Source organism: Sturnira hondurensis, unplaced genomic scaffold (assembly GCF_014824575.4).
Source record: "Sturnira hondurensis isolate 20B ecotype Veracruz unplaced genomic scaffold, ASM1482457v3 Scaffold0018525, whole genome shotgun sequence".
NCBI classification, from domain to species: domain Eukaryota; kingdom Metazoa; phylum Chordata; class Mammalia; order Chiroptera; family Phyllostomidae; genus Sturnira; species Sturnira hondurensis.
The window spans coordinates 12,220,089-12,232,619 of record NW_028091156.1 but is presented as its reverse complement, the minus strand read 5'-3'; the positions used below and the strand labels follow the sequence as shown (position 1 = coordinate 12,232,619).

Sequence of the window (12,531 nt, the reverse complement as noted above, 5' to 3'; positions counted from 1 at the left end):
TGTGAAAAAGAAGGAAATCTTATCTTTTGCAACAGCATGGATGGACCTGGAGAACATTACGCTGAGTGAAGCAAGCCAGTCAGAGAAGGACATACCATATGATCTCACTGATATGTGGAATTATGAACAGGAGAAACTGGTGAACAAAATAGAACAGAGGCGTGGACACATGGGACAGACTGACAACTGTCACAGGGAATCAGGGAGAGGGGGACTGGGTGACTAAAGGTGAAGAAATTGCTAAAGGACATGTTTGCATAGCCCATGGACACAGAAGACAATGTGGAGATGGCCAGAGAGAAGGCAGGGGGTCGAGGCTGGGTGGAAGGGCACAAAGAGGTGGAAATGGGGACCTCAGTCATGATGTCAACCATGAAACAGAAAGAAAGAAAAACTAAAGCAATTTTATAGTAAACCCATGACATTGACAAAAACTAGGATGCATTCATTTATACAAAAATTGTTTGGTAAATATATTAATACATAAATGGTATATAAGAACATAAACGGGTTTGCATACTTATAAATCTAAAGAATTCCTTCTCATGACTTTGATGATGATTGCGTATTTGAATGAATTGTACCCAAATAGAATTTTAGTTTGCACGCAGTCCTCACCTACACACCGAGGTGGGGAACTCCATCTCCCCAGGTGGCACACTATCCTACGTTTCTCAGCTATCTTGAAACCATCTTCACAAACATAATATAACTTAGTGCCATGTGGATAGAGCTTGGGCTCCAGTGTTTCCTCCCCTTCTTCTTCTGATCTGAAGGAATTTACAGTTTCATGTTCTATATCAGGTGGCTGAGAACATGGTGTTTTCTCTACAATGTGGAACAGAGGTTGAAGAATCAGGCATAAAGATCATATTTACAAGGAAAAATAAAATAAATACTGTTGGATCCACCAACCGTGAGAACAAATGTCGGAGACTTTCAGGATTTCAAAGATGTTACTTCATTGGCCAAGTTTAACCTGCGCAGGGGCGAACTCTCAAAGTGTGCAGAGACACGGTGCCCGCAGGGGCTGCAAATTAGAGTTGCACCCAGCGCTTACATCTAAGTCCTTATAAAGAAGCAAGCAAGCAAGCGTTGCACAGAAACAGATGTGGTGGTTAGCTATTGGCTTACAGAGCCCGTGCACGGGAACAGGGTGGGGTCTGACTCAACTGAAAGGAAAATTTTGAAACCAAACAGATGGCAATCAATTTACAGGTTGTTTGCTAGGGATGCAGTCTCCTTGGGGCTGAGATAATTTTTCTTGTTCCTAGCATTCTCCCGTTTTCTTTGGGGGTATGTCAAACCCTTGACTTTTCTTTATTTGGGATGATCAGGGGTCCTAGGATGGGGGCTAAGAAGGAGAGAAGAGTGTCCTGCCACTTCGAGGACGCTCTTGTCTTGGCCCTGGGCCATAGTCTGTCTTTAAGTCTATTTATGCATTGTAAGTTTTCTTCAACTGAGCCATTTTTATTAACAAAATAGCAACACTCTTCTCCTAGGAACATATAAGTTCCCCCTGTTCTTGGATTCAGATTATTAATGAGTTTTTTTTCCTCATCATTTTTCTCCTCCTGTGATTAACTATTAGGAGGAGTTCTGAGATTCCTTTCTCTTTCTGGAATTATATAAAGGACAATGGACGAAGGTCTCATCTTCTTATGACTACTTCACGCTGGACATGGACGTCGTCCTACCTACCCTTGGGTCGGGGGAACCCTGAAAGAGGAGGAGGTGGGTGCAGCACAGAGGGAGTCCTTCCTGCAAGGGGAAGGACCTTACAGGGTCCTGGTCAGTTGGCTGTCATGAGGAAGTTGCAGGGTTGGTGTCTAAAGGCTGGCATTACTGGACTTTTGGCCTTCTGGTCAGGTCATATTCAGGAGGTGACAGATTAGGCAGGTCATAGGCATATGGCCTATGTAAACAGAAAAAGACACAGGTTAATTCATACAATAATCCCCAAACCAGTTGCTGTGCCTGTGAGACTGTCTTTTGGGATGATATTCCATTGCACGGTCCTTCCTGAAATGACATTTAACAGTGGCAATTTGACAGGTCCTTTGCAGTTGTAAATTGTACATCTTTGGTGACATCACAAACCAGGTTTCAACTCTTAAATGAAAATAAGACAGTTTTAAGACAGTTAGCTGTGCCATTCTGATATCCAATACTGAGCATAGTGATTTTCCTAGAACTATAATTTTTCTCCTTAAGATCACCCTCACTGTTATTACAGGGACTACTTTGGGTCCCACTTTTGATTTTGACTGTTCATTTGCATAAACACACCAAGAGCAGCCTGGATCACTTATGATCTTCAAGTCCGCTTTGCTGGAACTCACACAGGGAACCTTCAGATTGACTTCTCAGTCCACCCCTCGGGGCATAGAAGCAGAGCCACACATCCGCCATCCGGCTTCACCTCTACCAGTCATTTTACTCAAATCCTTGAGCCTCTATTATGCCTATAGGTTCCTTTTAGCCATCTTTCAGGAAGGCAACCTTCGTTCCTTCCCCAGAAAGACTGGCACGAACCGCACAACTAACAAATGTACCAGGCTTTTCTCGTGGGCTTTTGCTAGCTTCACAGGTCAATCCCACTTCCTCTGAGCTCTCTGGTAACGACCAGAACTCATACATGCCTCCTTCAGGTGTGACATTACAGTCAAAGTCTTGGTTAACAAAACCACTATTAATGACTGGTCTTACTGGTTTTATGCAAAGAAACCTTACGTTATCATTATTCATTCCTTCAGAATGCCAAATTCTGGAGGGATCAGGTAGGGAGAAAAACACAAAGCTTGAAGGAAAATCTTTCTCTTTCTAATACCCATCAAGAAGCATCTCTATGCCTTATACCTTCTATTACTAATATCACATAATTTCTTTCAAAAACTTTCACATTTCCATTTATTTTTATAACTTCCCATACTCTTTCTACAATATTCATAAACCTTCTATCGCCTTTTTACCTATCCAGATTTATCCACAATTCTCTTTTAATCCCTGTTCCTTTCCCGCCCTGGGAAGGACTGTACTTAAACTCACTATCTGGCAGCTAAAAGTCCCTAGATTTGCAGGGACATTTTTTCACCTTTCCGAAGCTTAGACCTTGCAAACACCCTATAAATCAGATGGTCAGCCTTGGACCTCAGTTCATGACCTTCAAAACTAGAGCCATTCTTATCAAAACCAGTTATACAGAGAACCTGACTGCTGCAGTGTCCACACAGCAGCAGCACACAGCCAGGCAGCTTACAGAAGCAAGAAAGCAGGGCTACTGATAGGGTAATGTTCTTTGTTCTTACTTCTTAAGTTACTTAATTGTTTACTTCTCTTTATCTTAGTGGCTCAGCAGACCGACTCAGTCCCTGTGACTTGTCTGGGCTTGTCTAAACAGGTCTCTTGCTACATCTCCCCCCTTTATCTATTCTGAGGATGGGAGGAGGTCTCCTGAAGACTTAGGGGCATTCCTAATTCTAAGCAGTGCCAGCGGCAGCAAATCTATCCAAGCTCATCCAGTCTCCTTCTCAGTGAATGATTTTTGATCTCTGGCCAGGGACTCTCCGAGGGCAGTGGGAGTTTCTGAAGCTCTGTGGCACTCTGGTCTGGGTCTAAGCCAGCTAGGCTGAGGGCTGTAGGTGCCTGTAACTCTGGTGTTTGTTGCCTGCCAGTGGGCTTTTTCTCTTCCCCTTCAGATACGGATACAGAACAAAATCCAAAACACAGAGCTCCAAAATAACATACAGGTATTCTCTTGTACCAGTACGTCCACTGGTGCCTCACAGAGACATGCTCCTTCAGGCCCAGTCTCATGGCAGAGAAATGCTGCTTTGCCTGAGGGTGAAGCACTCATTTTCCCCAATTTACCCTTCCTGGGTCCCAGGTGGCAAAGGCATTTTCCCCAACTGGCTACAGGCGACCTTTCTTAGGTCTTACAATACAGGTTTCTGATCAGAAATGGAACCACATGTGAGAAATTTGCTCTTTTCCCATGAAACCAGAAAACAAGTAGTTGAGGCTTCCTTTACTTTAGGTTTAAAACTTTCACATCTTTTATACATATTTTTACTTATCTAGATTTATCTCTCATTCCTTTTTTCCTCTTGGCTCCTCTGCCTCGAGATCGAGGGGTGTATATACCTTATTTGCTTCCATAAGCCCCTCCAGGAACACTGCCAGGGATTCCCCTCTGCCCTGGATGACTACACTGACCTTACTAAAGTTGGTAGGCTTTCCTGCAGCTGCCCCGACCCCCCGCCCCCACCACAGCAGAGCCCTGTGACACTGGAGGAGCCCGTCCCTTCCCCCGCTAGCACCTGTCCAGATGCTCCTAGGTCGGAGGCCGAGAAGGGAGATCAGCCCTTGGGGTTTCTCAGAGAATGGGGGACTCCGATGTTTCCAATTACATAAGTCACTGGTAGAAAAGGGCATATAAACCAGACGGGGAGGCGCCCGAGGAGGAGAATCCGGTGCCGGTGGCGCTTCCCAGAGAGGCAAAATGGCGGTGCCTCCAGTCCCTCCAGCAAGGGGCGGGGTGTCACTCTTGCTCCATAGCTTTTTCACCCGCGGAGCTACAAGCACAGTCACTCTTACAAGCACACAGACAAACATTCAAACAAATAACACAGTTCCACGAACACACGGACCATCAGACACGCCCAGCACACAACCTGAAATAAACGCAGCTCAGTGCGGCGAGGGGGAAGCGAAACCTAATGTGATTGGTCAGCATGCAAATTACCAAAACCAAATTTCAGAGGGCGGCGTCTCGCCTCCGAAAATCCCTGGGTAGGTCATAGGCAGCGTCCCACCTACCACCTCAGGATTATTTGCTACAGAGCACCAAAAACAAAAGGGGATCCCCACCAAATACTTATTCAGCCTGGGCTAACGTTCAGTCTCTGATGCAAAGCTCCGCCGAGGGAGAATGTTGGTGGGGCCTCCAAATGTTGCATCCACCAACCAAGAGAACAAATGTCGGGGACTTTCAGAATTTCAAAGATGTTACTTTATTGGCCAAGTTTAACCTAGGCAGGGGCGAACTCTCAAAGTGTCCAGAGACACAGCGCCCGCAGGGGCTGCAAAGGAGAGTCGCACCCAGCGCTTACAGCTAAGTCCTTATATAGAGGCAAGCAAGCAAGCGTTGCACAGAAGCAGATGTGGTGGTTAGCTATTGGCTTACAGAGCCCGCGCATTGGAACAGGGTGGGGGCTGACTCAACTGAGAGGAAAATTTTGAAACTAAACAGATGGCAATCAACTTACAGGATGTATGCTAGGGACGCAGGATCCTTGGGGCTGAGACTATTTTTCTTGTTCCCAACAAATACGTTTGCGGTTTTAAAATAAGAATAATTTGTACTAATGAAATTATTGAATTAATAAATGAAACTTGAAATGTGCAAAGACATATGTCTTCATAAAATCAATGCTACTATCCACTCATTCCCTATGCCCCTTCATTCCCTCCCTGCTTATCCTGAGGAGTAAAATACGCATCTGGAGCAATTGTGTCCGGTGTTTCTGCAATAACCCAAAGCTTCTCTCTGTCCTCACTTCACAACACAAAAGGAATATTGCTGATCTATTTCGGCACCAAGATTGTGCTGTAGGGTTTCCAGGTGAAGTGGAATGCATATGGAGAAAGGGGTTCATCTGCCCCTTCCCACAAAGCACAGGGGAGTCTATCCTTCGTTTGACAGACAGGTGTGATGCAAGTGAGGCACTACTGACCAATGCAGCGTGGGACTGACTTCCAGATTCCACCCTGGCACATGAGGTCTCCTGTTTCCAGAATCAGAGAAGTGTTTTGACAGAGAATAGAGACTGTTTCTCCTTCCTGATAATTCACTGTGGTCGTCATATTTTGAGATTTAGGAATCTGAGGTGGAGGCGGACATCTTGGTACCTCTAAAAATATTAAAATTAGATTTCTTAGGAAAAGCACAAGTTAACAATATTAAAAGGATAATTCAGTAAATAAAACTGGCAGTAATTATGCATCTGAAAAGATCAAATTATAATGACTTGTTCTAGATTTAAGTTGGTTACACTTTTCTTCTTGTGTACCACTGTAACATACCACATTGGGTTTTTATTCTCATGGCCTTCTTTGTCGAGTCTTTCTCTTATTCTTTCTGTGATCAAGCTTGGATAATTTGGGGAAAACCTATTTTAATGGTTTCTAACAAGTAGAATATTCTACCTGGGTTATTCATTCAATAACAGTCAATAAAATCAAGATTGATATCAGAATCTTTTTATGGATATCCCTGAACAAATGTACTGGGAGCTGAGGAAAACCCTCAGAAGATGTGCCAATAGAAGCTGAATACCCATAGGTATAGGGAACTGGTCCACGTGGCAATGGCGAAGTAGCGCAGCTCTGCTTTGGAAAAGTGACAGCTGAGAGGCAGCACACAGGAGCCAGGCCCACAGATCTGCTTTCCCATGGAGGACCAGCCCTGCATTATTTCTAGGCTGCTTTGAGGCTTGCTTTTGCTAAGACTCCCTCACCCTGAGTTAAGACAACAGATGTTTAATGTATATCTTTGAAGTATCTCATGAAAGTCTGTGCTAATCCATTCCAAGCATGGCATGAAATCACCTTTATTGCTCCCTAGCATTTGCAGCATTCTTTTCTTTGTTATCTGCAAGAAGTAATCACTTCAAGCAAACCTGTGCATAATGATGAAGGACGTTCCTTGATGTAATGCCCCAGAAAGCAGTAAAAGCCTGTCCAGGCAAGGGTTCGGATATTCTCTCACTCAGTTAGAGGCCATGCAGTCCCTTTTCTGCACAGGACTGCTGCAGTCCATGTGATTTTGTTCATCGCATCTACAATAGCATAGAAACCGCTGGCCGGAGTCTATTTCACATAGGGAGAAATTGCCCTTAGTTAAAGACTAATAAATTTGATACAGATTCTTGGCTGAAATGCGAATTAGATATGTTACCTCATGATTTATGTGTTGTTAAAAGTTTAAAATTTCCGGCAGGCTGTGTTTCCTAGCTTGCCAAATTGGTAGGAGAACTATAGAGGAAGTTCAAATAGCCCACTCTCTGTTAAGGAAATTACGTTAATCAGTAAAACATTTTTGAAAAGGAAAGAAACTAAACTATATATCAGATGATTTCACAGGTGATTTCTAGCAATCATTTAAAGAAAAAATAATATAATCATTCTATGTGTAATAATATTATAGATGTACTTTCTGGAAACAGAGGAGCAAAGAGCAATTCTGTATTGGGTCTCTAAGACCACCATAACCTTGATACAACACCTGGCAGAGACATTCCCAGAAAAAGTGACTGTAATTTAATACATCCATGAACATAGATGCAAAAAATCTTAAAGATGTATCACAAGTCAAGTACATAAAAGTAGAGAAAGAATACCATATCACTGTCAACTAGAATGAACTCCAGGGATGAGAGATTTTTATATGCAGTTCAGTGGTATTGTGGGACGAAAATGGAGACAATTGTATTTGAACACCACTAAAGAGAAGAAAAATTCTCCACATAAGGACACCCAAATATATAAGGAAAGTCTCGGAGGACTTCGAGAAACATATTGACAGCAACACTATTAATGTAGGGGACTTTAACACCCCAGTGTCAAAAATGGATATATCTTCTAAACAAAATATCAACAACAATATTGGGGTATTGAACAATGTCTTAGATCAAATGGCCTTAACAGGTGTATATAGAGCTTTTCATCCAAAAGAAGGAAAATACACATTCTTTTCAAGTGTACATGGAGGATTTTCAAAGATAGACCACATGATACGACACAAAACAAGCCTCCACAAATTCAAGAAAATGGAAATAATATCAAGCATTTTCTCTGACCATGAGGGACTGAAACTGGAAACCAACCTCAAGGAAAAAACAAAAGAACACTCAAACTCATGCAGATTGAATAGCATGCTATTAAGCAACGAATAGGTCAAGAATGAGATGAAGGAAGAAATAAAAAAACTTTCTGGAAACAAATGAAAATGAACTCACAGCAATCCAAAATTTATGGGACACAGCAATCCAAAATTTATGGGACACAGCAAAAGCAGTCCTGAGAGGGAAGGTCATAGCAATATGGGCCTATCTGAAAAAGATAGAAATATTTCAAATAAAAAACCTAACCTTACAGCTATAAGAACTCGAGGAACAACAACAAAGACAGACCAGAGCAAGGAGAAGGAAGGAAATAACCAAGATCAGAGCAGAATTAAATGACATAGAGGCTAGCAGCACAATTCTAAGGATCAATAAATCCAGGAGCTGGTCCTTTGAAAAGATAAACACAATTGACAAGCCTTTAAGCAGACTCAGGAAGAAAAAAAGAGAGATGACCTAAATAAACACATTCAAAAATGAAAGAGGAGAGATTACAACTGACACCACTGAAATACAAAGGATTGTAAGAAATTACTATGAACAACCATATGCCAAGATATTTGATAACCTAGGTGAAACAGACAAATTTAGAGAAAAATATAGTCTTCCAAAATTGAATGAAGAAGCAGAAAACCTGAATAGATCAATAACAGCTGACAAAATTAAAGCATTAATGAAAAAAACTCCTGAAACAGAAAAGCCCTTGACTGGATGGTTTCACAGGAGAATTTTACAAAGCATTTAAGGAAGAGTTATTCTCTATCCTTCATAGACTATTCCAAAAGATCCAAAAAGATGGAAGATTCACAAATTTTTTTATGAAGCCAGTGTCACCCTAATCTCAAAACCAGATAAAGAGACAACAAAGAAAGACAACTTCAGGCCAATATTGCTGATGAACATAGATGCTAAAATCCTCAACAAAATATTGGCAAACTGCATCCAGAAATACATTAAAAAGATCATATACCATAATCAAGTGAAATTCATCCCAAGTAGTCAGGGATGGTTCAATATTTGAAAATCAATAAACATAATACATCACATAAACAAAAGGAAAGACAAAAATCACATGATCATATCAATAGATGCAGAAAAAGCATTTGACAAGGTACAGCACCCATTTATCTTAAAACCACTCAGCAAAGTGGGAATAGAGGGAGCATTCTTCAACATCATAAAGGCCATATGAGAGAGACCTACAGCCAACATCATACCCAATGAACAAAAACTAAAAGTGTTTCCACTAAGATCAGGAACAATACAAGGATGTCCACTTTCACCACTTCTAGTCAATATAGTATTGGAAGTTTTAGCCACAGTGATCAGGCAAGGAAAAGAAATCAAGGGAATCCTAGTTGGAAAGGAGGAAGTGAAAGTGTCATTGTTTGCAGATGACATGACAGTGTACAGAGAAAACCCTATAGACTCCACCAAAAACATATTTGACCTAACAAATGAATTTGGCAAAAGAGTGGGATACACAGTCAATATTCAAAAATCAAAGGCATGTTTGTACATCAACAATGAAAGATCAGAAACAGAAATCAGGGAAAACATCCCACTTGATACAGCAACTTTACTAAGAAAAATAAAGTATCCAGGAATAAACCTATCCAATGATGTACAAGACCTGTACTCATAAAACCACACAACACTGAAGAAAGAAAATAAGGAAGACAGAAACAAATGGACACATGTACCATGCTCGTGGATTGGAAGAATTAACATCATCAAAATGTCCATACTACCCAAAGCAATACATAGATTAAATGCAATCCTTATTAAAGTACCAATGACATATTTCACAGATACAGAACAAACATTTCAAAAACTTATATAAGACCATACATACTCAGAATAGCTGCAGCAATTTTGAGAAAGAACAACATAGGAGGAATCACAATACCTGATATCAAACTGTATTACAAGGCCATTGTAATCAAAACAAGAACAGACACATAGACCAATGGAACAGAATAGAGAGCCCAGAAATAAACCAAAGTCCTTATGGTCAAGTAATATTTGACAAAGTGGGGAAGAAGCATGAAATGGAGTGAAAATACCCTCTTCAACAAATGGTGTTGGGAGATCTGGACAGTTACATGCAAAAAAATGAAACTCGATCACCAACTTATACCATACACAAAAATAAATTCAAGGTGGATAAAAATGTGAATATGTCATGACATCATAAAAGTCCTAGAGGAAAACAGGCAGGATAATATTAGATATTCCACACAAATATTTTCACTTTTATGTCCCCTAGAGCAAGGGACATAAAGGAAAGCATTAACAAATGGGACCTCATCAAATTAAAAAAACTTCTGCATGGCTAAAGAAAACAGCATTAAAATGAAAAGCGAACCAAGTATATAGGAAAACATATTTGCCAATGATACCTAGGACAAGGGTTTAATCTCCAAAATATATAAAGAACTCACATGACTACACTCCACAAAGACACACTATCCAATAAAAAATGAGGAAATGACTTGAACAGACTCTTCTTGAAGGAGGAAATGCACAGGGCCCAGAGACACATGAAAAGATTTTCAGTATCACTAGCCATCAGTGAGACGCAAATTAAAACCACAATGAGATACCACTTCACACCAGTGAGAATGGCCATCAGAAACAAAACAACACACAAGAAGCATTGGAGAGGATGTGGACAAAAGGGAACCCTAGTGCACTGTTGGTGGGAATGCAGACTGGTGCAGCCACTGTGGAAAAGAGTATGGAATTTCCTCATAAAAACTAAAAATGGAACTTCCTTTGACCTGGTGATTCCACTGCTGGGATTATATCCTAAGAATCTTGAATCACCAATCCAAATGAACCTATGCACCTCAATGTTCATAGCAGCACCAATTACAATAGCCAAGTGCTGGAAGCAACCTAAGTGTCCATCAGTGAATAAATGGGTCAAAAAGTGATGGTACATTTATACAAGGGAATACTAAGAAGGAGCTCCTACCCTTTGCAGTAGCATGGATGGAACTGGAGAGCACTATGCTAAGTGAAATAAGCAAGGTGCTGAAAGACAAATACCATATGATTTCACCCAATCAACAAACAAGCAGGGAAAATATAACCAGAAACATTGTAACTAAGAATGATTTGACAGTAATCAGAGGGGAGGTGGGAGGGGATAATGGAGTAGAAGAAGGAAGGGTTTTCAGGAACAACTACAAAGGACACATGGACAAAACCAAGGGGAAGGGTGGAAGTAGGGGAGGGGGGTGGGGATGACTGGGGAGGTTGTGGGGGGGGGGGAAATGCAGACAACTGTACTCGAATAACAATAAAGTAATTTAAAAAAGAAAAATTAAGATTTTCTTATTATCTCATCAGTAAAGCATAAAAAGCAGTTAAAAATGTTCAACAGTACTTGATGATAAAATTGTTTACTGAGCAAAGTGAGAGTAGAAGGAAATTTAGTTTAACTAATCAGAGGAATCTACAAAAATTCTAAACTGACATTGTAGTTGTGGTAAGTAATTAAATACTGTCTCCCAGAGGTCAAAAATAGGATAAAGATGTCTATTCTCTTCATTTCCTCTCAATGCTGTACTGAAGGTCTGAGCCAGTACAATAAAGAAGACAAACAAAATAACAAAATAAAAAGTGACTGGTAGAAATCTAATTGTGTATTTGGATGATACACTTGATGTACAAAAGTATGCATAAAATGAATAACACCATTCTGTGTAGTTTCACAGCATAATATCAACTTCCAAAAATAAAGTACATTTCTTTATACTTAGAGAAAAAATTGGAAAATACAAATATGAAAAATACCACTTGAAATATCAAAAATGTAAAATTCAAATACATTTCAAAATCTCTACATTTCCTACACAATTGTTCCTGGGAAAAGAGAATCCAAAATAAATAACTGATGAAATATATCAAGTTTATGGATTGACCACTCAATATGGCGAAGATGCCAGCTCTCCCTAATTTATCTTTCATGAGACAAGCCTTCTGTTTGCTTTTACCCATAGATGCATACAGAAACCGACCAGTGTTTTCCAAAATTTCTGTTAATGAAAAGACCAGAATAATTAAAACACTCTTGAAGATGAAGAGCATAATTGGTGAAAACAGAGCAGACTCCAAGAATTAGTGTCAAGTAGTACTTATCAAGGCAAAGTGGTAGGGCCAAGGATAGAAAATTGGGTAAATGGGCTAAACAGAGCTTTGAAAAATAAACTGTCACTTTCAGAGAAAATTGATTTTTATTTCAAAGACTTCCCCACTCATATTGCTAGAACAATTAAATGCCCATCTGCAAAAAAGATCAACCCTTGGTTTATAGCTCACTCAAGCTTAATTTAACATGGAGAATATTTCTAAATATAAGTGCGAAAACTATATAAAGCTTCTTAGAAGAAAACAGATGGACACTTGCATTTTACAGACTGTAATTATTACTTCTTTCTCTTAAGAGGATCTGAAAATATGCCCTGGCTGGTGTGGCTCAGTGGACTCAGTGCTGGCCTGCAAACCAATGGTCACTGGTTTGATTCCCAGTCAGGGCACATGCCTGGGTTGTGGGCCAGGTCCCCAGTGGGGAGCATTGGACAGGCAATCATATATTGATGTTTCTCTCCCCCGGTTC

The 12,531-nt window shown here is 40.5% G+C and overlaps 1 protein-coding gene across 4 annotated transcripts in view; it reads right to left on the bottom strand.

Annotated features, from left to right (window-relative positions):
* The window catches only part of LOC119003135 (complement factor H-like), a 125,451-nt gene that overhangs the window by 45,062 nt on the left and 67,858 nt on the right, over positions 1-12,531 (bottom strand). For 2 of the 4 annotated variants that reach the window (XR_005069881.1, XM_037069338.1), the window contains exons 16-17: positions 5,736-5,912; positions 619-828 (exon numbers count right to left, since the gene is read on the bottom strand). The exons of 1 other annotated variant lie outside the window; for it this stretch is intronic. Coding sequence is in view for 2 of the 3 variants with exons in the window: in XM_037069338.1 (XP_036925233.1) it covers positions 619-828; positions 5,736-5,912 (387 nt within the window). In the remaining variant the exon portion in view is untranslated. The remainder of the gene's footprint in view (positions 1-618; positions 829-5,735; positions 5,913-12,531) is intronic. One more of the 4 variants, XM_037069337.1, reaches the window with a different exon arrangement.